General features: G+C 48.7%; 1 protein-coding gene across 3 annotated transcripts in view; it reads left to right on the forward strand.

Moving 5' to 3' along the window:
- The window catches only part of COBL (cordon-bleu WH2 repeat protein), a 280,931-nt gene that overhangs the window by 249,492 nt on the left and 7,335 nt on the right, over positions 1–24,104 (forward strand). For all 3 annotated transcript variants that reach the window (XM_057733147.1, XM_057733148.1, XM_057733149.1), the window contains 4 exons: positions 11,741–11,838; positions 13,609–15,470; positions 16,344–16,463; positions 17,164–17,445. In XM_057733147.1, the coding sequence (XP_057589130.1) occupies positions 11,741–11,838; positions 13,609–15,470; positions 16,344–16,463; positions 17,164–17,445 (2,362 nt within the window). The remainder of the gene's footprint in view (positions 1–11,740; positions 11,839–13,608; positions 15,471–16,343; positions 16,464–17,163; positions 17,446–24,104) is intronic.

A 24,104-nucleotide genomic window follows, 5' to 3' on the forward strand; every position in this document is an offset into this window, starting at 1 on the left:
TCCTTCTCATACACCAAAGGACTGAAAATTGTCTGAATTTCTTGTAGAGGTTTTAGTGTTGCTTTCTCACATTTGGGCTCCTCGTCTACCTGGAGTTTATTTTCAGATGTGGTGTGAAGAAGGAATCTATTTTTCCCACTGGTTCCTAGTTCCACGCTGGTCCTCTATCAAGTTTCCATATACACATCAGTCTGTTTCTTGCACTCCTTTCCAAGACCGGTTAATCTGTCTGCACCAGCAGCACCCAGTCATAATTCCTTTCTTCATCCTTATATAGAAAGGCAGGTTAATTCTCAGCAGCCCATCCTTCTTTTTGTTGTTGTTGTTGAAGTATAGTTGATTTACAATATCATGTTAGTTTCAGGTGTACAGCACAGTGATTCGTTTATATGTGTATCTATTCTTTTTCAGATTCTTTTCCCTTATAGGTTATTACAAACTATTGTGATTTCCCTGTGCTACAACAACAGTAGGTCCTTGTTGTTTACCTATTTTTTACATAGTAGTGTGTGTATGTTAGTCCCAAACTCCTAATTTGTCCCTCCCCCCCACACCCCCTTTCCCCTTTGGTAACCGTAAATTTGTTTTCTATGTAAGTCTCTTTCTGTTTTGGAAATAAGTTCATTTATATCTTTTTTTTTTTTTTCTTCTTTTAGAGTCCACATATAAGCGGTATCATATGATATCTGTCTTTCTCTGTCTGGCTTACTTCACTTAGTATGATAATCTCTTTTTTTTTTTTAACCTTTTAGATAATTTTAAGAACCAGTCACGTAATGTTTTAGAAACATTAATAGAAACAAAACAGAATATTTAAAAAAAAAAACATAAGTGGATCAAAAAAATGAATGACTGCCTTTGTATTTTTCATGTTTTGTTTCAGCTTTGTCCAAATGGACACACAAATCTCTGTCTGGTTAATGTAATTGCAGTATCAATACTATTTTATTTTGGTTTATTTCTAGCTAACAGTTTATCACGAGCATTTCCCCAGGTGGTTGTATACACCCTCTGATAAGGTTCAAGTATAGCTCTTCAATGTTAAGGAGAATTCCAAGACCAAGTTCATATTTTATTAGACAGGAAATTAGAAGGTGGCAATTGGTCCATTTCACCTCTGCCCCATACGGGACGCATTAAGCTGAGGTTGCCTGCTTGAAGAAAAAAAAAATAACGGCATTTCCTTCACAGTCCACCTAAACATAAAGGCAAGTAGCTTCACAGTAATCCTCAGATCTGTTTGGTTGGTTTGCGTGGGGATTGTACACCCTGAGCCCTACATCCGAAACTAATCAGACGTGTTACCTCAGTGCTCCAGGGATGCTCCTAGCGGACTTTGCTGATGTTGATCATATGTAAAATCTTGCTGCCTTCTGTTCAAATGTGTTAATGTTGTCTGTGGCCACAGCCAGGATAATCACAGGGTCTTTGGAACTTGACACTTTAACCAAACAGGGGGCAGGTCGTGTTCTTCTGCCCTCATCCCTGGGGTACCACTGAATTTGAGAGCAGTGTGGAGGGAAGAAAGGGGGGTCTGGATCCTGACAGACCCACGTGGAATCCCACCACCACCGACGAGTTGCTTGGCCTTTGCTGAGCCTCGAGTGTCACTTACACCTGTGCAGATAACGCCTCCTACGTGTCACAGGGGTGGGAGCTGCTGGCTGCCTGTGCCCATGCTCAGTGCCTATTGAATAGCCATTGGGTGGGACCCATTGACTAAATCACCACTGTTAGTTTAGGAACCAGAGCACCATGAATTTTCATGATGCTTCACTTGCCTGTTTGGGGACTTTGCTCAGCTCAGGAGTCAGATGCAGATGAAGATGATCTCTGAGCCCCTCAGCCCTGTCTGTGCTGTTCCATTATTGGCCTCAGCACTGGGATCAACTCTCTGCCCGTGATTTTTCATGGAGTATCTGTAGTATTTTTTTTTTAAACAAGAGTTATCTCCATTCACAACTTAGAAATACTCAGAGGCTTCAGCATAGGATATCACATCTTTATGTGCAGATACATAAATTCAGTAAATGTCAGGATTATCTGAAAGCCATGCCTACTGTGCAAAGCAGGGGTTACAAACTCAGAGGCCACAGAGCGTGGGGAAAACACAAGTTTTCTCTGAAGAGCGCAGCCCCATGGCTTCCTTACAGTTGTTGCCCTGAGAGATACACACCCAGTGTGGCTGGTGTTGGAAGAGAAGCCAGAAATCTATTTTTATGTGAGGCCCCCCAAATTTTAAATCTTGGCAACAGATTCACACATTCAGGGCCAAACAAAACACTCTCTGCATGCGGGCGGGCCAGTCCCAGATGTGCGCTCCGCTGAGGATTTCATGCCTTGGCCCGTCCTCCTCTGCTCACTCATTTGGCAACTTTGGAATTGCTGCAATTACTCAGGTATTTCCTGGGATATATCTCTTGAAAGGTATCTCTTCACAGTAAATTTGGGACATTCTATATGCTTCTCTTAGAAGAAGAGAGTGTAAAGTATCTTACAAATTCTGCAACAAGGCAGCCTATCTAAATGTTCCCCTCTGCTCTGCCTCCTTTAAGATGAGTGTTCTGCGGAGCACCATTTGGGAGATGCTGTCCAATGTCCTCACCCTTCTGCACTGTCACATTTACAGCATTTACCAATACACACCTCAGATATGTGGATAGAGAGAGAACACACCGCCCTGATGAGCATGGTGCATCCCAGTGATGTGCTCTGTGGTCCTGTCCACAGAAGAAGGTGCTGAGAGCCGGGGCAGCAAAAAGGCACTGACAGCTAAAGGGGGTGGGTGGGGTTGGGTCAGAGTGCAAGGGCTGCAAGTCTGCAAAACTTGTGTGATCCACAATGGAGCAGATGACTTCAGGTGTCCAGACTGGCCAGGGATCAATTTCAATGAGATGAGAACCCACGCTTGGGGGTTAGCAGCCCTGAATCAAGCTGAAACGGCCACCTCTCTGATGCTTGGGAATTCATTAAGTACTGGAGGGGACTGTGCACCACTGTTCACGGAGGTGTGGCCTTGACCTCAGCCACTTAGAAAGGGCCCTGTGTCAGAACACTGCCCGGAAGCACATGTGTTCAGTGATTGAGAGAAGCAGTAACAAAGAACACAGTTTCTGACACCCCGCGCTCCCAGAAGAGGACAGGCCAGGCGACGGGGGCTGATGTGTACTTGCTCAACCTGCCAGCTCTTCCCTTCCTGAGCCCCTGAGATGGGTGCCCTTGGACCACCTTTAGAAAAGGAGTCCTCTTGAAGGGGACAGCACCCCTGATCTCGGTGCCTACTGCTGGTCCCTGAATCCACCTCCTGGCTCTGCCCGGCATGGTTCTGACACCTGGATTCTGCAGCTCATCCGAAGGTGGCGTTTGTATTCCCAGGAGGGGTGTTCTTCCTGTGATGATCCAGGGCCTGACTGTGACAGCAAGGCCTCTCCATCCTTGGAATGCCAGACCTCAGAAGCTCAGGAAGCAGACGTTACCCTTTGCCGTGACCAGCAAGGCTGGGTCTCTCCAAATGGGGCATGGGTTCTGATGGATGGCAAAGCTGTCCCCAGCCATCTCAGACACCCTCAACTTGCTGAATCTGCACTATGGGGCCAGTCCCCAAGGGAAATAGGGAGTGTTTGTGGTTTTCAACTTTGCTGGGGTGCCCTGTACTATTGCCACCCCTCTGATAGTAAGGGATTCATTAAGTATTGGAGGGAACAATGGAAGAAACTTTGTGACCTGCAAAGACCCCAGTTTGCAAGGTCTATAAAGTCCTAGTTTGCTGGGCTGTTTCTCCTCTCTCTGCCATCTGCTTTTTGCAGATAGCAAAGTCATCCAGACTTCTTTAGCTGGGATTGCCTGGAGTCCCACTTTGACAGGTTGGAGGCAAGGACTGTTTGCTCCAGAGCTCCTGCTGCCTGTCCAGAGAGAGCCTGTCATGTTGGCCTCAGCTGAAAGCATTTTTCTTAAACTACTCGGTCCAGTGGAAAAGTGCAAGTTTTCTATTCATGCACTTGAACTTGGAGGCTCTTCTCCTTGCTGCTGTGACTCCCGCTTCCTTGAGGGCAACACTGGCTGGACTCCATCTAACGCCCCAGCAGCCAAGATTTTGAATTGAAAAGTCTCAAGGATAAATACAGGTCTTCTAAAGAGAGCAAGTGTGAAGGCTTGGGAATGACTGAAGTATGCTTTGTGTGCTGTGATCTAAAAATGGTATATTTTCCATCAAATCATTGAGTTGGATCCAATTATAATTTTCATTGCAAAATACGCCTATGCCCTCGATTCAAACTTGACCCTGTAAGTGGGACATCAAATTCCCAGAGTCTTCCTCTAAATGCGGAACACCCAGTAAATAATCTCCTTCAGGAAGAATTCGGCCTGTATGTTGATTACCCCTCATCATGGGGACATCTAGGAGTGGCCTCTGCACAGCCCTGCCCTGGGTGGGAGCTGTCTCACCCACAAAAGGTCTCCTCCCAGCTGCATCTTTCCTTCGTGTATGACACAGGCCAACTCTCCTAATACTTGAAGAGCAACTTGAAGTGAAGACTAAAAAGTCCATGGTCAGATTGCCTGGAGTCATGTCTGCCCATTGCTGGTGACAGTGCCCTGGGCCAATGACTTGACCTGTCACTTCTTATTTTTAAATTGAAGTATAGTTGATTTACAATGTTATGTTAGTTTCAGGTATACAGCAAAGTGATTCATATTATATATATATATATATATATATATATATATATATATATATATATGAATATATATATATTCTTTTTCAGATTCTTTTCTCTTATACACTATTACAAAATATTGAGTATAGTTCTCTGCTCTATACAGTAGGTCCTTGTTGGTTGTCTATTTTAAATGTAGTTGTGTGTATCTTAATCCCAAACTCCTAATTTATCCCTCCCCCACCCATCTTGGTGACCATAAGTTTGTTTTCTATGTCTGTGAGTCTATTTCTGTTTTGTATATAAGTTCATTTATATCATTCTTTTTTTTCCCCTTAGATTCCACATAAAAGCAGTATCATGAGATATTTGTCTTTGTCTGACTTACTTCACTTAGCATGATAATCTCTACATCCATCCATGTTGCTGCAACTGGCATTATTTCCTTCTTTTTATGGCTAAATAATATTCCATTGTATATGTGGACCACACCTTCTTTATCCATTCATCTGTCGATGGGCATTTAGGTTGCTTCCAAATCTTAGCTATTGTGAGCAGTGCTGCTATGAACATTGGGGTGTATGTATCTTTTCAAATCATGTTTTTCTCTGGGTATATGCCCAGGAGTGGGATTGCAGGATTATATGGTAACTCTATTTTTAGTTTTTTAAGGACCTCCATACTGTTTTCCACAGTGGCTGCACCAATTTACATTCTCACCAACAGTGTAGGAGGGTTGCCTTTTCACCACACCCTCTCCAGCATTTGTTATTTGTAGACTTTTTGATGATGGCCATTCTGAATCGTGTGAGGTGATACCTCATTGCAGTTTGGGGGATTGACCTCTTGCTTCCATTTTCTTGTCAGTACAATCGGGGTCTGCAATTCCACCCCTTAGAATTGTGCCTTTAAAAATTGATGGCTGGACGTGGAAGCAACCTCAATGCCCATTAACAGATGAGTGTGTAAAGAAGATGCGGTCCCTATACACAATGGACTACTCCTCAGCTGTAAAAGGGAACAAAATTGGGACATTCGTAGAGTCATGGATGGACCTAGAGACTGTCATACAGAGTGAAGTGAGTCAGAAAGAGAAAAATAGATATTGTATATTAACATAGATGCAGAATATAGAAAAATGGTGCAAATCAACCAGTTTGCAAGGCAGAAATAGAGACACAGATGTAGAGAACAAATATACGGACACCAAGTGGGGAAAGTGGGGTGGGGGGGATGAATTGGGAGACTGGGATTGCCATACATACATTACTAATAAGAAAAAAATATCAACTTGTATGCTTTAAATATAAAAACAAATTGATGGTTAGTGTTATTGTTATTATTGTTGATGTTTTTATTTAAAACTGCCTGAGGAAGGATAGAAACTTGATTTGTTGGAAATCCTTATAGCCTGTGTCTGTCTCTGACCATCTGCCTCATTAAACTATCTATAACATCTTTGTCTGAAAAGAACACACACTCATATTTGTGTACAGATAGATAGATGAAGGAGGGACTGGCATTATTCCTAAATTCTTGAATCCTGAAGGCAATCTTGCTGTAATCAGGCAACTTATCTATCTTGTATCAATATTGTGAAGCTCTCGGTCTTGGGGTCCCTTTTAGGAACATTAGTTCTGCAGAAATGAACAATTGGATATGTGGGTTACAGGCTCTGTTTTTTAAGAGTAGGATCACACTGAAATCAGGTGCAGTCTCAAAAGACAGAAACCGTAGCTTCTCCAGGGGAAGGGCGTCTCCCTGTCTTGTCCACTGCCGGCCCACCCTCCGCCTGACAACCCGTAAGTTCCTTCTCAGCCCTGACCTGTCTGTGAGGGGTGGACGTGAGGGCTGTGGAAGTGAGAAACTGTGCCATTATCTGAAGGGCTGATGGTTTCAAGACATTTATGGAACTGAGAATGCGTGGGTCGTAGGTGGAGGAACTGGAGAGGGGCTCCGGATCTGGCTTTGCAGCCCTAGAACTTTGAAACTAGAGGAGCTCTATGACCCAGGAGCATTTAGAGATGTTTTATACCTTCTAGGACTCTGCAACTTTGTAGCTATAGGAAGGAACTTTGTGTGTCTAGCAGCATTTAGAAACATTTTATACATTCTAGACCCTGAAATTTTGTAACTATGAGAACTTTGTGACCACAGAAACATTTAGAAGTAGTTTATGCCTTCTAGAACCCTGCAATTTTGTAACTACAGAAACTTTGTGCCCACAAGAGCATTTAGAAATATTTACTACCTTTCAGAACCCTGAAACTTTATAACTATACTAACAAAGGAGCACTTAAAAACATTTAAGACCTTGGAGAACTATGCGGTGGGTACAGTATACACCAACCAACTTTGGCTACTGAGCCCACCAAGTGGCCAGCCCAAACTGAGATGTGCGATAGGTATGAAATATGCACTAAACATATGAATAAGTGAACTTTTTATATTAATTACATGTGGAAATGCTGATACCAATTTGGGTTAAATGTTGGGTTAAAGTATACTAATTAAAGCTAAGTAAATGAAGTATTTAATGAAAAGTAATCTTGCTTATTACTTTTTACCTTTTTAATATGACTACAAGAAGATTTTTAAATTACACATGTAGCTCCTATTACATTTCCATTGGACCCTGTTGCTCTAGAACTTTGAAACTTTGTAAATACCTGACCATTTGTACATGCAATGAGGAAGTTAAGCACATATGACTGTCATCAACTGTATATGTTCCCAGGCTTCTTGCCTTTAGTTTATCAAGTAACTGTTTTGAAATCGCATGGGTTGGTTTGGTCAGCAATTGAATTGCTACCTGAAAAGGACACATCTTTCCTCTCAGACTTTTCTCTTTTTCTGTGACTGGATAATAGCCACATCAAAAAGAGAAGTGACTTGATGTACTGGAATGGGGCAGAATCAGCTCATACTCTTTTTTCTTTCTCATATAAAATTTTTTTAAAACATGAAAAAGCCCCTATTTGCCGGGGTACTGATTTTTCATGACTGCTGTTAGTTTTCCCACGAGAGTGGGTGAGGCTATCGCCAGCCCAAGGGCACCAAGGGCACTGGCCCTGCAGCCCCCAGCCCTTCCCCATCACCTCCCCAGGCTGTTCCACTTCCTGGGAAGACTCCTACTTGAAGCTGCCAATGCTGGCCTGTGTCCCCCATAAGTCAGGCGGCAGTGGCTGGTCTGTGGCTGTGTTCTCAGCAGAGTCACCCTCTGTGGGAGGAGAGGCTCCTGGTGATGTTTATCCAGCACGTGCAGCTGGTATCAGAATGTCTGTGCTGCTTTTTTGCACTTCATTTCCTTGGTCTAAAGCCAAAACAAACTGTCAATAAGAAACCTATCTTAGACTGGGGTGTGTGTTGGGCGTGAGGAATGATGCCCAGGAGAGAAACATCTGTGCAGTTGACTTTGAGCTAAAAAGAGGCGGGGGTGCTTCTAGCCAACTGTGATTCTTCAGGGGCACACACCGGGTCTCTTCTGCTGAGCCACAGAATCTGCCCTCCAAGCCCAGGGACCAAGTGCTTCCAACTGGTTGTTCAGGGAGAGAGGAATAGCTGTAACCCATTAGCAATCCTTTGAGGAGACATGGATAGGGTGGGTGAGGAAGGAAAAATGCATTCTGCTTAAATCTCCCCCTCCTGAAGTTGTACGTCAGAAGGCAAAATAGATCCATCTCCACTGGTTTGGGCTTTTGCCAGATAACCCACTCACTCTTAAGCCCAGAAGCCAGAGCATGGTGGGCCCTGCCCTGCATCAGGAGAGGCACTGGCTGCAGAGGCCAAGTAGTGCACAGGCCTGGCCTTGCCCCTCCCCAGAGATGCAGCCTTGGGAGAAGCACCAGTCAAGAACCTGGGCTCCCTCCCTCCGGTACTCCCAAGGCTGGTAGCTTCTGGCATGTGTCCACTCTCTCCTCCTGGACAAGCGAGGCCCCGGGGAACCAGGCACACACTGGGGTGTCAGGAGCAAGGTCAGGCCAGAGGTCGGTGGGGTGTGTCAGCAGAATGTGGAGCTGAGCATCTGGACCAAACCTGTGACATGTACAAGAGGCAGATGGAGCAAAGGGGCAGGCAGGAAGGCTGAGCCCGGTGGAGGGCAGAAGACTCCATGTAGGGACCCCACAAGAGGGCCCAAATGGGAGGTGAGGTGGACAGGTGGAGAACAGGTCAGAAGCCCTGAGCCCTGGGGCTTGGCCAGTGATGGTTAGACCCAGCGGCTCAGGGCGGAGCCTGGGTGGGAGGAGCATGGTGAAGGGCTGGCCCAGGACTTGCTGCAGTGCCTCCTTTAGGATTTAGGATGGCCACACACTGGTTTAGGATCATCACTGGGGTTGCTAGGCTCTCAGTAACAAAATAAAATTATAAACACAACTTACAATGTGTATTGGGCATGGTATAACAAACATATACATTGCTTTTCATAAAAGAATTAGTGCTCATGAGACAACCAAAGGATCATTTTAAATGCTGTCCATTAAAAAAATGCCTTATCATCAAGCTGCTTTGCACCAAAATGAGCATACTTCAAAAAAAAAAAAACAAAAAACCAGAACTGGGCTTCCTAGGTGGCACAGTGGTTGAGAATCCGCCTGCCAATGGAGGGGACACGGGTTCAATCCCTGCTCCAGGAAGATCCCACATGCCACAGAGCAACTAAGCCCGTGCGCCACAACTATTGAGCCTGCGCTTTAGAGCCCATGAGCCACAACTATTGAGCCCATGTGTTGCAACTACTGAAGTCCACACACCTAGAGCCCTTGCTCTGCAACAATAGAAGCCACGGCAATGAGGAGCCTACGCACCACAACAAAGAGCAGCCCCCACTCACCACAACTAAAGAAAGCCCGCTCACAGCAACAAAGACCCAACACAGCCAATAAAATAAATAAATAGATAGATAGATAGATAGATAGATAGATAGATAGATAGATTTATTAAAAAAAAAAAACAGAACCTTGCTGTCATGCATCCATTTCAACAAATCTCACTCGGTGGCAGTGGTATATTTCTGCCTCACCCTTGTCCATAGACACAGGTTACTTTTAGATCATCTTGACCATCTTGTATGGAGTTGTATGTCTTTATTTCTTCACATGACATGCCGGCTTAAGCTGTGATCTGTGTTTCCACCTACGCATGACGGTTGTCATAGTGATGCAGTGACAGAGGGGTCTCCCTGCTGCTGGAAGCTGTAGAGATCTCCCTATGCATACAGTGAACATGGAGGTGTTTATATTTTTCCTTCCATAGGATTATTTTCTTAAGACAAATTATCAAAAGAGAAGCTGACGCACCAAAGTTCCTACAAAGTTAAAGCTGTGCTTTTGCTTCCTTATGTACACATTCACATTGCTTTCCAGTTAAAACCAGGAGCAACAAGTGTGAGAGTCTCAGATTCACTGCGTTTTCATCCATTTGGAATGATGTTCTTTCTCTAGTTTAACCTTTGTGAAATAATATCATCTATAGAACATTTAAATTAGTTTTTTAATTCTTTTTCTTCAAAGGGTGCATTATTTTATTTTATTTTATTTTATTTTATCTTTTAATTGAAGTATAGTTGATTTACCATGTTGTGTTAGTTTCAGGTGTACAACTAAGTGAATATATATATATATATATATATATATATATATAATTTTTCAGATTCTTTTCCCTTTTAGGTTACTACAAAATACTGAGTATAGTTCTTGGTGCTATAGTTTTTAGTTCTTATTAATCTCATTCTGCTCCCACAGGACAATGTGATTTTTGCATACTTTGAAGGAAAGGCAAATACTTTGAAGGAAAAGTATAGATATAATTTTGGTTGGCTGGACTTTAAACACCTTAAATTAGGAGCCAGCATTTGAAAAGTGCTCTGTTTTCCATTTCAAATACTATTTTATAGAGCCCTTTTCAAGTTTTTCTTTGCCATATAATTTATTGAATATTTAAATTAAATTTATTTAAACCATCACATTCCATGAAAGAGAAAAACACAAGTTTAGTAAATGCATTCAATTAAATCCTAAGGCAAAAGCAACAACAGGAAAGGCAGCCTGGTGCCTCCGCGCCGGTTGTTAATTGGTCCACACCCACACTCATCTCCACCAGAGCTCTTTGTCTGCCGTGTCAGAGCACATTAGCTGAGACGGGTCTGGAAGCCACTTCCTGGCTCCCAAAGGGACACAGGCACCAAGTAAGAAGGACTCATTTACCAGAACACAAACTTTGCTACGTAAGTGAGGATGGTACAAAGCATGTTTCATGCACCATTATCTCGGCCTGATTAGTAACGATGGAAATGGGTCCTCGATTTTAATGATCAGCGGAAAGGACCTTCAGCTTTCACTGAAGAGGGACAATCGCCCCATACGTGTCTCTGTTCTTGGCACAGTGAGCAAACAGAGACGAGCGCCTTTGCAAAGGCTGATTTCAAATTGCTTTGGCAGGCGCTGTCTTGTGCATGCTGCTGTCCAGGGGTGCAGATCAGGAAGGTCCGGCTCTCCTGGTGGGGGTTGGGGTGGGGGTACCTCCCTGGATGCCTAGGTGGCAGAGCCATGCAGCAGCCTGCCCTCCTGGGTTCTGGAGCCCCTGCGAGGTTGGGCAGCTCCATCCTTAGCTTCTCAGCACGCGGTTGCCTCCCTGTGAAGCAGCAATAAGGACCTTACCTGCTGTATATCTGATTGTGAGGTTTATTATAGGATGATCTGGGCAAAAAAGCCCCAAGTAGGGCCCCACGTGGGAAGGCTACACGGGGTGCAGAGGGCGCTGCATGGCCCCCGCTGTGGACACTTCCCCCCTGTCCAGTCATGGCCCAGGGGGCCCTGGGGAGGGGGAAGGCCTGGGGAGGCTGTCACCATTGTCACTGCTGTCCTGAGGTTGGATGTAGTGGTGGTGATCACTGTGCACCACACACACACACACACACCCCATCTGTGTCTCAGTAGGTCCAAAGGATAGCACTGGTCCAGTGTATTTGGAAGGGCATGACTTTGACAGTGAGTTGTACCTTCTTCAGATATTTCCAGAAAAGAGTGAATTACATAAATAATGACATAAGCGAACGCTCTCCCTTTCTCCTTGGTCTTTCCTAGAAACGGAGAAGCTGCTCCAACCTCACATGAGGATGAAGACCTGTTCACGACTGGCCAGTTCCAGAGAACCCTTGCAGAGCTGGACGAAGAGCTGGAAGGTAAGCACCACCCCCTCCTGCTTAGCCTTACCCCATGTGGCCGGTGCTCTGAGGGTTATCTTTTCCGAGGGCACTTTGTGCAACCACGTGGGAAGATGTCTGCAGAGGGAACACAGCTCCATGTACGGAAGGTCTGGACTGGGGGCTGAGCTCCCTGGGGTCCAGGCACAGCTCCCTGGAGGGACTCCTGCATCTGGGCAGCTGAACAGTCCCCAAGAAATATCTGAGCAGCTGCTTAAACCTGTTCTGAGTAATACTGATTTTGCACATTAAAAACTCTTCTACACACATGAACAGAAAAAAAAAAAGTTCTCCTGTCCTCAAATGAGTCAGGGAAACACTGGGTGCCACACGGGCCAAAGGCCTCTTTATTAAACCTCCCACCCTGTGACTTGCTAACACGTGGCCTGACTTTCAAAGGAAAACACAGAACACAGCATCTCAACAGGGACCCCTGTTGCAGGGGGATATCTCACGGCACTGCGGTTCTGTGCGTATACCGGGGAACTCCAGTGTGAGGCCAAAGCACGTGCAAATCAGCTCATAACTGGAAACCTTTCAGACGAAGGCACACGGTGAAAATCAACTAGAAAGTAGATATCTGCCATGCCTTTAAACAAAGCAAGCAAGGAGACAGACTCCAGAGCTGACCCAGAGTTTCGTCTGACTCGCTTTTCAGTGTTCAGTCCTTAGATGGGCTGACAGAGCTGAGAGACCTTAATCAGCCTTACTATGTCCTCAGGCTCTGCCCGCAGGGCCCACTGCATCCTTTGGGGCTAATTCTGATGAGCTCGAGGCTTCATCATCTGCCTCTTAAGACGCAAAGTGAGGACAAGTTGTCCCGTAGATTTTTGTGGTGCCCCTGGTGAACAAGAGCCAGATGAAAGTAAAAATCCCGAATCCACCTTCCTGTCCTGCCCTGGGGCTGTGTTTACTGCAGCTTGGACTTAGAGGAGGTCAGTTTGTATGTGAAGATACTGGCAAAATGTTGTACCTCGATACCTGACCTGGAGATGTCACAGAGCTGCAGACAGGTCCTCTGTTGAGTCATACAAGCCGAGACTGGCTCCAGGCACCTGTAGGTGACAACCCAAAATGACACTTTTTTTTTAAGTCCTTTATTGGAATATAATTGCTTTACACTGTTGTGCCAGTTTTTGCTGTGCAACAAAGTGAATCAGCTGCATCTACACATATATCCCCGTATCCCCTCCCTCCTGCAACTCCTTCCCACCCTCGCTATCTCAGCCCTCTAAGTCATCACCCATCATCGAGTTGATCTCCGTGTTATGCAGCAGCTTCCCACCAGCTATCTCTTTTACATTTGGTAGTGTATGTACGTCAATGCTACTCTCTCACTTCGTCCCAGCTTCCCCTTTGCCCCCCCACCACGTGTCCTCAAGTCTGTTCTCCACATCTGCATCTTTATTCTTGCCCTGCCACTGGATTCATCAGTACCATTTTTTTAGATTCCATATATATGAGTTAGCATACAGTATTTGTTTTTCTCTTTCTGGCTTACTTCACTCTGTGTGACAGACTCTAGGTCCATTCACCCCACTACAGATAACTCAATTTCATTCCTTTTTATGGCTGAGTAATAGTCCATTGTATATATGTGCCACATCTTCTTTATAAAATGACACTATAAATAACTCACACCAAAGGAACCTCAGGGAAATCAAAGTCGGGGTGCGATTTCACTGAGTAAGGGGCTTAGGAATCGTCTGAGCAGTGCCCACCTGTGACCCGTGTTGTGCTTCTTTGCAGAAATGGAGGAAGAAAGCTATGAAACTGACACGAGCTCCCTCACCAACTCCGTATACAGTATGTCAGGTCACCGCCCGAGAGACGCCGTCATCCCCAATGGAGATTCTGAAGCAATTCCAGTGACGTTCATAGGGGAGGTTCTCGATGATCCTGGGGACTCGGGGGTGTTTTCCAATAGGAACAACAATGCCGGCTCTTTCGACACAGGGAGCACGGCCAGCAGGAAGGCCCAGCCGCCGCCGTGCCAGGCACAGCACAGCCAGCAGCACGGGCAGAGCAGGGCGGTGGGGCCTGGCCCTCCCTCTCCTTCCCAGGACCCCGGGAGAGAGGTCGGATTGGCCCCGACCAACAACTGGAAGGATGTGAATCCCAGCACAATGGAGCCCAAGACCACCTCTGCTTCAGCGCTTCACGCACACGACCTGAAGGCAAAGGAGGAAGGCAAGGCGCCCGGCTCTGCTCCAGGCGGGAGGACCCTGGCCACCGGGAGGGTGAGCACGCAGCCCCCGAAGGCAAAGGAAGGCGCCGATACAAACGATGTCACGACACCACTTCCATGGTATCAGCGAGGCCAGCACCCAGGGGGGAGTTACAGGCTCAAATCTGGCCTCACAACGTATAAGATCGTCCCTCCAAAGTCAGAGATGAAATGTTACGACCGGGGAGCGTCCCTCTCCACGGGCGCCATCGCGATCGACGAGCTGGGGAACCTGGTGAGCCTCCAGGCCAGTGCCGGCAGGACCATCATCCCGGCGGTGCCCACTCCGGAAGCAGAAACCCCACCCATTGGAAAAGTCAAAGAATTCTGGAGGTCCAACTCTATAGACAAACACTCTGGCTGGCCCACAGAGGGGGCCAAGAGGACCCACATCCCCACCACGCCTGGGAATCCCCAACCTCAAGAGAGCAGACTCAGAGCCGAGCCCACCGCCCCAGACCCCAAAGTGACATTGCCCCGGCCCCAGTCCACCCACCCAGAAGATGGGGGGCCCCTGGAGGATGGCAGAAACTGGCCACGCCCGGCAGCCACTTGTCCCCTGAAAGTGCCAGCAGCTAACACCGCAGACGTCCCGTTTCTCAAACCTCAGAGAAGAACATCCAGCCAGTACGTGGCTTCTGCCATTGCCAAGCGGATAGGGACTCCGAAAGTCCACACCGATGTGGTGAGGAAGCCTGAGAAGGCCCAGAGGGCATGTGAAGGCAGAGAGCCAGAGCCAGCTGGACCACCTCCCATGATGAAGGACGGTACCACCCCCAGCCCGAACCGGGAGATGTGCGTGCATCACAATGGAGAGGAATTGGCAGCAGGAGCCCATCCTGGAGGGAAAGTCGGCAGCCCTTATGGGAAGCTGTCTACTCAAGACTGTCCTGCGGGCATCCACAGAAGTTCCCATGGCCCACTAGTCACAGCTGCCCAGAGGGGTCAGGCTTCTGTGGGACAGAGCTGTGGTCTCAGTGGAAGGCAAAGCGCAAGGAACCACAGGACCAGCTCAGCATCTGACCCCAGGTGCAAGCCGACCAGCACGAGTCCCCCAGCCCCGCGCTCAGGAGATGATCAGACTCCCGGCAGCACCCTGGTGAATGGCTGCAGGTGGGTCCCCATCCACAGCGAGCCTCCTCACTCTCCAAGAGTATCTGATACAAATAGCCACACTGGACGGGCGCCCCCAGAACAGGAGGAAAAGCCCGGTCTGTTAAGCACAGATGTACATGAAGCCTATGGTACATTGCCAGCCAGCATCTTTGGGCCAAAGAAGAAATTCAGACCTGTGGTCCAGAGGCCGGCCCCAAAAGAAACATCCCTGCACAGCGCCCTGATGGAGGCCATCCACTCTGCAGGAGGGAAAGACAGGCTTCGCAAGGTGAAGTCGTCAGCAGGCTTCTGCCTCAGGGGTGGGCCCTCCCCCACACCCAGATGCAGATCTTAGGTGGCATCAGAGGAGGGAGGGCCAGGCTGGGGTTGAGGGTGAATGCATGGGTTTAATGTTACCTGGATTTCTGTCTCTCTGCCTGAGTTGTTTGAATAGAATCACGAAGGAGACCGAAACTGATGGGTTTGGGCTTGTCCACACTGCCTTTAAGGCCCTTGACTGCCCTGGGGAAAGATGTCACCAATACATCGTCCTCACCTGGGCACAGGGGAGTGGAGAGGTGGGAGCGGGGAGGGGGCAGGGTGGGGGGCAGATCAGCCATAACTAGCACTTGAGCCTGGAGGGGGAGAGGGAGCGTCAGGCTGGGCCCTTGCGCCCAGTCACCCTGCATTTTCAGCAGTGGTGGGCTGTCATTCTCCGGTAACCTTCGGGACAGTTTCACCACACCTGCTCCCATCCAGGCATTTATCACCTTGCAAATGTTATGTAATAGCTACACCAACACCGATGATTAGGAACTGTGTCCCCTATTTTGCTGTTGAGGAAACTGGGGGTCACCCTGCCAGCTGGTGGGGACCCAGGCCTCTCATCCAGGTCTGCAGGACTTAAAGGCACATATCTTCCCCCAGAAAGCTATGACCCATAACAGGAGGGGTACAACATTTAGGGGTGATCATCCCATGCTTTGATTTGTATATAGTGTAAGGTCAATTCAGAATCTCAACTTGGTAACTCCGCCTTCTAACAGACAGAGACTATAAAGCTGACCCTGTAGGCCTGAGCTGATAACGATGGGTTTTCTCTTGCACTGCCTTTCTGCATCTCGTGAGTGACATGTGGTGACATCGCTAATAAATATTCTAGACTCCAGAACCCGGCTCAGAGAGAGGGCCAAAGAAACCGTCCTACAGGGAGGCGGAGAGCGAGCGCTCAGCCCTGCTGGCGGCCATCCGTGGGCACAGCGGCACCTGCAGCCTGCGGAAGGTGAGAGGGGGCCCTCCACACCCGCCCCCACCCGGTGACCCAGGGGATGTTGCAAAAGCCAGGGCGACCCTCCGATTTTCTAAGCGATGCTAAGTCATCATCGGAGTGGCCAACCTAACCGCAGGGGAGGTGCCGAGGGGCAGCCGCTGCACAGAAACTCTGCCTCCCTCTCCAGAACGTGTAAGTCCTCCCTGCACACCTAGCACTGTGCACTTCCCCAAATTCCGGGGACACTGAAGCCCTGGCTTCAGGGCTTAGATCACCCGGCAGCGGGAGGTGGTATCCTCTCAGCTCCGGGATGGAGTTGCTGCCTGCTCCAGCTGGTCTGGTACAGCTGCAGGACCAACTGCACTTGAGCCGGGGGGACAGAGGGTCATCCAGCTTCTGCAGCCAGAATCCAGGAAAAGCAGGACGGACACCTTCCCCTCCCTCTTTGAAGGAGCGATCCTCCCCATCCGTTTGCTATTGGTGTGTACAGTCTCAGGGTCTGTCTAGAAACCCCACCATGAGGCAGGAGAGCAGGGGGTCTCAGTAGGGCAGGTCTCCCAGCCCTGCTCCCTGCCATCAGTCACTGGCCTGAGGGACAGCCCAGGGATGGAGAGCAGACATGCGCCCTGGGCTTGTTGCAGGGTCAGGTACCCTGTGCCACCTCTTGGAAAGGACCTTTTGGGACACTGTCATTTAACCATCTCGTTGCTAGGTGACATCCTCCGCCTCTGAGGAGCTCCAGAGCCTCCGCCACGCCGCACTGTCTGCACATGGAGCGGAACCCCAGGGGTTAGGAGACCACGCGGTCCAGGCCCCAACCGCCCTGCCGCCCCCGCCCCCGCCCCCTCCTCCTCCTCCTCCGGTGGCCCAGGCTCCCACCTCATCCCGGACGGCGGCGAGGTCCAGCTTGGGCCCCTTCACCAACCCGGCGGATGCCAGGCAGGCCTTGATGGATGCCATCCGCTCCGGCACAGGTGCTGCGAGGTTGAGAAAGGTAAGGATGCGTGACCGCGCGTGCATGCTCCCGTGGGCGAGAGGAGGGGCGAGAAACGCCCTGGGGCGGATGCGCGCTCAGGCGGTGGGAAGTCAACCCCGGACGCGCTCCAGGGCTGCAGGGAGGGCTCCAGCACATTCATCACCCCCAGGCCTGTTTCCACCACCTACGGTGCTGCCTCTGGTCCATCTATGGTGCAAACTGTAAGGGCCGCGTCACACTCAAGACCCTCCGCCGTCGTGCAGGCGACAGCGTAATTGGTTAATTAATTCATCTTTCTTTCCTTTTTCTTTTGGTAATTGTTTTTTCCCAGCATACATTTTGAAAATTATGGTGTGAAGTCCCTTGGGCAGAGCACAAGTTTTTGGTTTTTCTGCAGCTTCTGCTCTATCTGGGCTTATACTGGTGTGTGCATTTATCGCCCACCTGGTCCCTGAAAGCAGTGGACTTTGCAGCATCCAAAGTAGAATTCCCAAATTGAAAGGGCCCTTGGTGAGGTAGGTTTTGAGATCTGCTTTAACTCCAAAATGATCCTGTGGATGGACTGACCCTCTCTCCCTGACCATGTCTAGTGGATGGGGGAGTTAGGCTAATAATAGGGAGGTGGTGACAGGTATTATTTTCTGAGAGATTATTTCCAGATCATAAGCTTCAGTCCTCACATGGACCTGAAGAGGTCAGTACTAAGATTACACAGAAAGAGAATGAGGCTCCCCAAACCTGAGTAGCTTGGCCTTGGTCACATAAGGCTGGACCCAGACAGGGGTCAGTCTGGGCACAGAATGCCTGTGCTGCTCTGTAGGAAAGCAGGTAGCCCACAAGATGGGTGGGCTGCTTCCACGGAGGGCAGCAGGCGCTGCTGAAAATGTTTCCCACCCAGGAGCTTAGGGCAGCGAGGAGGGCGGGGAGGCTCTCTCAGGTAGCGTGACCTGAAGGCAGCCCTCTCTGAAGCTGGGGCCACCCAGCAATGTCACCCTGGGCAGGAGCGGCCTGAACACACTGGGAGCATCCCTGGGGCCGTGGTCACAGCTCCCGGGTCAGCCCCAGAGCATGGCGTGTCCTGTGTGATGAAGAGGCCCTGACAGGAACCCAGGATATCACATAGGAGGATGCTGAGGGCACTTCATCCCTGAAAGCACAGCCCTGCCTCAGGATGTGGGGAAAGAGAAAATGTGCTCAACCATCCAGCACCAGATGGTAGCAATTTCACACTCTCTCCCCTGGATGGGGAGACAGTTAAAAATTACTGAGAGCTTTTGTGTTTTCTTTATGTTTTTTCATTTCTATGGGATTTATGTATTGATGAACTTAGTACTTTTATTATATAGAATGAGGGAAAAGTCAAGAAATTGGGGTGAATGGCTAAATAAGGGTCCTAACAATTAGACCATGTGGATTCTGATGGAGACAGCTCTGGAATGTAGCCCTGAGACAACCTCTCTCCTCAAGCAAGTCACAACATCAAGTTGAAACTAAGTGCTGGTTCATCTGTCAGAATGTCCAACATCCCAAAGTCTACAAATAACAAATTCTGGAGAGAGGGTGGAGAAGAGGAACCCTCCTACATGGTTGGTGGGGACGTAAATTGGTGCAGCCACTGTGGAGAACAGTATGGAGGCTCCTTAAAAAACTAAAAATAGAACTACCATGTGACCCAGCAATCCCACTCCTGGGCATATATCTGGAAAAGACGAAAAAACTCTAATTCAGAAAGATACGTGTGCCCCAGTGTTCATAGCAGCACTATGACAATAGCTAAGACATGGGAGCAACCTAAGTGTCCATCGACAGAGGACTGGATAAAGAAGATGTGGTGCATATATACAAGGGAATATTACTCAGCCATGAAAAAGAATGAAATAATGCCATTTGTAGTGACATGGATGGACCTAAAGATTGTCATACTGAGTGAAGTAAGTCAGACACAGAAAGACAAATATCATATGATATTGCTTTATATGTGGACTCTTAAAAAAGGGTACAAATGAACTTATCTATGAAGCAGAAGCAGACTCACAGACGTAGAAAAACTTATGGTTACAAAAGGGAATGTGGGCGAGGGGGAGTTTGGGAGTAACATATACGCACTATTATATATAAAATAGATAAACAAGGATCTGCTGTATAGCACAGGGAACTATGTTTAATATCTTCTAATAACCTATAATGGAAAAGAATCTGAAAAAGAATCTGAATCACTTTGCTGCACACCTGAAACTAACACAATATTTAAATCAACTATAGTTCAATTAAAAACAAGAAGAAGAAAGGTAGTGCTGGTCGTTCTCAGAGAATCCAAAGCAACACAACTGGTTATCAACCTTGATGGTCTGGCTGGTCCCCAGGGATGATTTTGAGTTTCTAAAACACTGTTTTCAAAGTGAAATCTATAGGACATCTGCATCCTGAGTCAGATTTTTCAGGGGTTTGAGCCTATTAACCTGCAATTTTCAAGTGTTTACCAAATCACTTTACATTCAGGTTTGAAATAATTATCTGTGTCGTTTGAGCTTTTGATATCGTTTGAATAACGCTGAATGCAATATGTGAGGGCTCTGATACTCATTTCTTGTATACATCATCTCATTGATTGGTTTTGGATCTTCTCAAATAGCTGTTACTCCCTCCTCCTTGCAGGAGTCCTGTAAAGCCGCGGCCCAGAGAGAAAAGCTCGCTTAGGGTCTCACAGCAGGGAAGGGGCCCCCATTGCAACCTTGAACCTCAGGTTTTCTCTCTCTTAGAGCGTGTGCCCACGCCTTCCAGAAAAGAAGAAAATAAATAAATAAATAAAAGCTTGGGAACTGTCCGAAAGAGCAGTGAGAAAGAAAGTGGGCAGAAACACAAGGACAGCACAGAAAGGGCTGGCACCAGGCAGAGCCTGCTGGCCAGCGGATGGGGATGTGAACAGGTGTGTGTCTGCACAGTGGGCAGCGTGGCCCAGGCAGCCCTGCAGGAAAGGTCCAGGGGGGCCGAAGCCAGGCCATTACTCATCACCATCTCAGCTTTGTGGCAACTGCTCTCACGGTGGTCAGAAGCCCACGTTTCGATTATTTCTTGGATTAGTCTAAGTGTTGAGGCCTGCCTTATCCATCCTGGAGAGAGTAAGATAGTGAGTCTGAGTGAGCAGGGTGAGGGTGACATGGGAAACCCTGTCCCTTTGTCTGCGCAATACCGCACGTCTTACCTGAAGGCCTCAGGGCCGAGTGACAGGGCTGTGTCACTGCTCTATGCAGCGACCTGGACCCCCTCCCTGCCCCTGCCCCCGGTTTGCACGCTGCATCTTAGAATCAAGTAAAACCTGCTGAAGGACATGTAACTTAGGAGGCCAGGACCTGGACAGTCCATCCACCCAGCAGCCTCGGTTCAGCATCCGTCAGGGACACCCAGATGCGGCTGGGACAGGCCAGCCTCACCTGGAACCAGTGATTGTCCTCCTGGAGGTGCACACTTGACCTTGTTTTTGAGTGCCTTGTCCCCCTCCACTATTGGTGTGGAGCAACAGACCTGTGACACCAGGGGACACACATGCAATTAAGGCAACCGGGGCCAACTGTGTCTTCTGAGTAGACAGCACTTCTCCAGGGCATCGGCCATGGAAATCTCTGTGGCTTCGCATCAGATGCACTTTGGGGTTTGTTATGGCATTTACACCTCAAGTCATTTGAGCTTTGCCTTTTTAACTTCATTTCACCTTTTGGGCTTTTAAAGTTGCATAACTTCAAGGAAAATGCTCTAAGTGCAGGACCCCGGGATCCACGCAACGTGGGCTGCACTGACCATGGCGTCTCAGTACGAGAAGATGGTCCTTCGTCCTTGGCATGCAGTGATGCTTCAGGACACGGGTAACCAGGAGAGCATCCTGGAATGAGGAGTGTTCCCGGCTCTCCTGGGTGGTGTGAGGGGCTGTGGTGTGTGAGTCCTCCAGGCATCCTCCTCCAGGAGAAGCAGGACGTCTGGCCGTCCCAGGAGGACTCGCAGGGGTGTGGGACTCTCACTGCTAAAGCAGGCACAGTTACTCACCCTTCCCTGAACACACATTTTGCATTGGTGACAATGGTGCTTATGATAAAAGATAAAAAGGTAGATTTGATGTAGGAGAAATCATCACCTTAAAAGTGAGTTGCCCGTTTTTCAAGGCGACTGGAAGTCTGTCTGCCTCCCTCCACGGTGTGAGCTGAATGCCCCCGCCTCTGTGTGTGAGGTTGTCAGAGCCACTGCCCAGTCTGCATTTTCCCTCCTGCCCCAGATGACAGCATCCTCAGCTCTGCCCTGTCTGCTGCTCCTTCCGCAGTGGACACCACCCTCCCTTCCTGGGTGCAGGGCTCAGATGGGCCCCAGGATCCGCTTCTACCTTCCACTCCGTCCTGCATTCATGTTCATGGTGAAACTGTGTGCATCGGACAGCCTTTGTGGGTCTGTTTTAAATGCATGACTTCAGTGAGCCTGGAATGGACACCAAGTGCCCCCTTAATCTGTGTTTATATGTAAAATATTCACACATCCAGCCATTCATTCCGCAAGCATTTCCTGAGAACCCACTGGGGCCCAGGGACCATAGTAGCTGCCCGAGATGGAGAGATGAGTGAAGCATTGTCTGTGCCCCCAGGGGAAAGAAAGAGGGGGTGTGGGGTTTGCCCTTGGCCTTAGGGATATCTCACAAAGTTAAAGACCTGGTAAAAGCCCCGAGACCTTTCCCTTGTGTGTCCTAGCTTTCCTCCAAGGAGGGCAGAGAGCGAGCATCTCCTCCATCGCCTTGCTGGACCGAAAGGCTGCAGCTTCCATTCCACAGATGGGAAAGTGGGGCACAGATGTCCTGAGGGCCTAGTCCCCGGCCTTAACTAGGTCAGTGCCGCTGTGGAGCCAGACTCGGACCAGCTTGGCCCGGGCGGCCGCCTCCAGGAAAGGCCTCATTAAGCCCCACGCGGTCCCACTGCGGCTGGGCCCTCCCAGGTGTGCATTTTCCCACCGCAGGAATTAACTGATTCAGACCACATGCGCGTCTTGGTGCTTGGCCTTGGCAGGAGACCCCGTGAGACGTGATTAGACATGTGACACCATCACCATCAATGCCCAGGAGGCCCTGAACCAGGACAGAAAGGCAGCAACAGCAGCCAACGTCTGTGCTCCTAAGCCTGAGTGTCTTCACTTGTGGGCGTGAGAAACCTGAGCTCTGTGACCGGGGATTAGCTCGTGAGAACTGTCAGCAGCAGCAACTGCATCCCACACTGGGCTCCGCAGTGCACAGTGCAGACCTTTGATGTGTTCCGGTTAAGCTGGGAGAGTTCAGAAGCACAGACAGGTTAGATCTGTCTTTGCGGTCCTGTGGCCATCCTGCCTATACAGACCTTCCAGGTGACCTGTTTCTCCTGCAAGTGGAACCAAGGGATGCCTCGCACCACTGCAGTGACCCCGCAGGGCCCTCGTGGATGTGGTTCCCTATTCCTAGAAGGAAAAAGTTTCACCTCCTAGTTTTAACAGCTAATTCCCAGTTGTCCTGCATGGTCCTGGATTAACTTCAAGCCCCCAGAAAGTCTCTCCCGCAGTCCCCGGCAGGCCAAGGGTCCCCATCAGAGCATCCTCCCACCACACCGTGAGCTCCAGCAGGTCCCAGCACCTTACACAGAGCGGGTGCTCAGTAACCATCTTTGGGGGAAAGGAGAGAGGGCACCCCTTTTTTGCAACTATATTGCCTGGCTCTCCAGACCAGTGGCCAAGTGCAACTCAGGGTCCCCGTGCTCAGAACTCATCTGTTTCATAATCGTGATAAACTTGCCAAGAATCCACTTCACGCTGGAAGAAACCACCTTCTTCTCTAGAAAGTCAGATGAGTTCCGGGCACCTCCAGTCTTCTGCCAGTGGTCCTGCTCCCAGTCTGCAAAGCTGGGTGACAGCTGTGTGGCTGGCTCCACTGGGAGTCTGTTAGTGCCCCAGGAACTGATCTGTCTGGGTGGGAAGGAGGGACCTGAAACAGAATTCTCCTGCTCCCTGACAATTTCTCTCCTCCTCCTGGACACCCGCCTTCTATCGCCACTGTTCATTTTACGTTTTTCCATATAAACATCATTTTCCTTGGCAGGCGTGGAAGCAAGATGAAACTTGGGTATTTTTACAGCTTTGGGGCTTGGCTTCAAACTGCAAGCTTTGTCCCTTCTTTGATTCTTCTTCTTGTCCAACCAAAATAAGAATCTTTCAGGAAGTTTGAAACCGTTAGGATGCCGGGAAACCTTCCAGTGTTTTCTTCCAAGCTGCACCCTGCAGCACGCCCTTCTCCCTGGGGGGTGCCCTCTGTCCTCCTTGCTTACCTGGGTTTGGTCACACCCATTCTGGGGCGGGTCCACTAATCATGTGAGCAGGAGCTGGGCAGCAGAATACTCCCCTGCGCAAACCTAAGCAGCGGTCACTTACTAGTGTGGCTTAAGCTTGGGTTGACACTAATGGCCGTCAGTGTGGTTTACGCTACCTTGTGGCCAGTTCCATCACCAAGCTGTCTTTATTGATTTGTCCAAGCCAGAGCTTTTTAACTCTGTCCTTCTGCAATTTCCTTTTGACAACAAAGTTTAGGAGTTCTCCTTTTCCTTCCTAGATATTTTCTTAGTTGACTGAGAACTTTTAAAATCTGGTTGCAGCCTTCATGTTGCTATTAGTGGTGATAAGAACAC

This window comes from Hippopotamus amphibius, chromosome 4, assembly GCF_030028045.1.
Source record: "Hippopotamus amphibius kiboko isolate mHipAmp2 chromosome 4, mHipAmp2.hap2, whole genome shotgun sequence".
NCBI lineage: Eukaryota > Metazoa > Chordata > Mammalia > Artiodactyla > Hippopotamidae > Hippopotamus > Hippopotamus amphibius.